Consider the following 1907-nt stretch of genomic DNA (forward strand, 5'->3'; position numbering starts at 1 on the left):
AAAAAAAAAAAAAAAAGGGAGTGGGATTCTCATATAAATAACCACATTTCTGTAAATTCTGGTACAACGTGGATGAACCCTGAAAGCATTCTGAACATTCGCTTGCACTTTTTTACATAGATATCTGTTCATTTCTCTCAGCTGTATCCTGCGAGGGAAATGGCTGGGGCAGTGGTAACGCTGTGTTTAACCTTTTGAGGAATGACCAGATTGTCTTCCAAGGGGTTGAACCATTCCATATTCCCACTAGCAACCTATGAGGGTTCTGGTTTTCCACACTGTCACCAGCACTTGTGATCTGTGATTCTAGCCGTCCGAGCAGGTGCGAAGTGGCGTCTCGTGGTTTTGACATGCGCTTCCCTGTGGCCGATGTTAGCAAGCGTGAAGTGGCGTCTCGTGGTTTTGACGTGCGCTTCCCTGTGGCCGATGTTAGCGGGTGTGAAGTGGCGTCTCGTGGTTTTGACGTGCGCTTCCCTGTGGCTGATGTTAGTGGGTGTGAAGTGGCATCTCGTGGTTTTGACATGTGCTTCCCTGTGGCTGATGTGGAGGCTCTTTTCATGTGGTTGGTGACTGTTCATAGAAATAGATTTTTAGAGAAGTGTCTCTTTAAGTCCTTTGCCTATTTTTAACATTACTTGTCTTGGTATGATTGACTTGTAAGAGTTCTTTGTATGTTTCAGATACAAGTCCTTCATCAGACACGTGATTTGCAAACGTTCTCTCCCAGCCTGTACGTGGTCTGCCTACTTTTTTGATGGTGTCCTTTGAGACACAAAAGCTTTACTTTTGATGAAGTCTCCTTTCTCTATCGTTTTCTTTTGTTGATTGCACCTTCAGTGTCGTATTCAAGAAACCACTGAAGAAGCTTGGGACAGCAGTGGGTGGCATCTTAGCATCTAAAATGTTCTTTGCTTTTCATGTCACTTTCAGGTATCTCAGGAGATTACATTTCAGCTTGAAAAAGGGACGGTGGAATTTGAAAGAAGAGGAACAGTTAATTGAATTAATAGGAAAATACGGTGTTGGTAAGTTGTGGATAGTTTGTTCTTCTAGTTTCTTTTTTTTTGTTTTTTGTTTCTTAGAAAAGAGATCAAGATAAAGACAGAGCAAGCTCTGTCATCCAGGCTGGGGTGTGGTGGCGCGACTATAGCCCACTGCAGCCTCACACTTTTGGGCTCAAGCCATCCTCCCACCTCAGCCTCCGAAGTAGCTGGAACTGCAGGTGTGTGCCACCACCCCCAGTGAGCTGTGTTTTATAGCTAAGTCTTGACTTATATTTGCAATGTCTCCTTAGAGTGAATCCTAGCTGTGGTATTGCCGTGTTCAAGGACACACCAGATAGTGCGGCCCTGCCCTGTGAGAGCAGCACCCGTGCTTCTCCCGCTGCCCCACACTGTGTGAAGAGCGAGAATCGTGGGAGGTGGCTGGTGCAGAAGCCTTGAGGGGAGCAGATATGTGAGGCCTGTGTGTGCTTAGGGACGATTCTCCTTCTCAGTTACATGTTTGGCAGAACTTTCCCAAGGGGCTGAGCAGCCAGTGAGAATCAGATGCTGCCAAATTGTAGGTGCCCGACATGTTTGACCCCTGGTTCTTGCCTAGCGTGAGGGTGCCCCGGAGGCCCCATTCTGATGGGGCCCACAGCAAGTCTCCTGGGGAACAGCCAGCCTGTCTTGGGGAAGAATCTTTGGATGAAGCCATTTCATGGGGTTTGGCTTTTGTAGGTCACTGGGCAAAAATAGCTTCTGAACTGCCCCATCGGTCCGGCTCCCAGTGTCTGAGCAAGTGGAAGATCATGATGGGGGTGAGCCTTTCGCTCTTTCCTTGTCGGAAACCAGATCACGGCCTGGTCGACGGGGGATCTAGCAGGCAGGAGGAGGGGAGGGAGGTGGAGGGCAGGGAGACAGGAG

General features: G+C 48.3%; 1 protein-coding gene across 1 annotated transcript in view; it reads left to right on the top strand.

The window, feature by feature from the left end:
* Nucleotides 1–1907, top strand: part of SNAPC4 (small nuclear RNA activating complex, polypeptide 4, 190kDa) — a 43357-nt gene that overhangs the window by 33284 nt on the left and 8166 nt on the right. The window contains exons 11-12 of the mRNA XM_011957412.1: nt 931–1025; nt 1722–1801. Coding sequence (XP_011812802.1) covers nt 931–1025; nt 1722–1801 — 175 coding nt within the window. The remainder of the gene's footprint in view (nt 1–930; nt 1026–1721; nt 1802–1907) is intronic.

This window comes from Colobus angolensis, unplaced genomic scaffold (assembly GCF_000951035.1).
Source record: "Colobus angolensis palliatus isolate OR3802 unplaced genomic scaffold, Cang.pa_1.0 Scaffold44, whole genome shotgun sequence".
In the NCBI taxonomy this organism is placed as follows: domain Eukaryota; kingdom Metazoa; phylum Chordata; class Mammalia; order Primates; family Cercopithecidae; genus Colobus; species Colobus angolensis.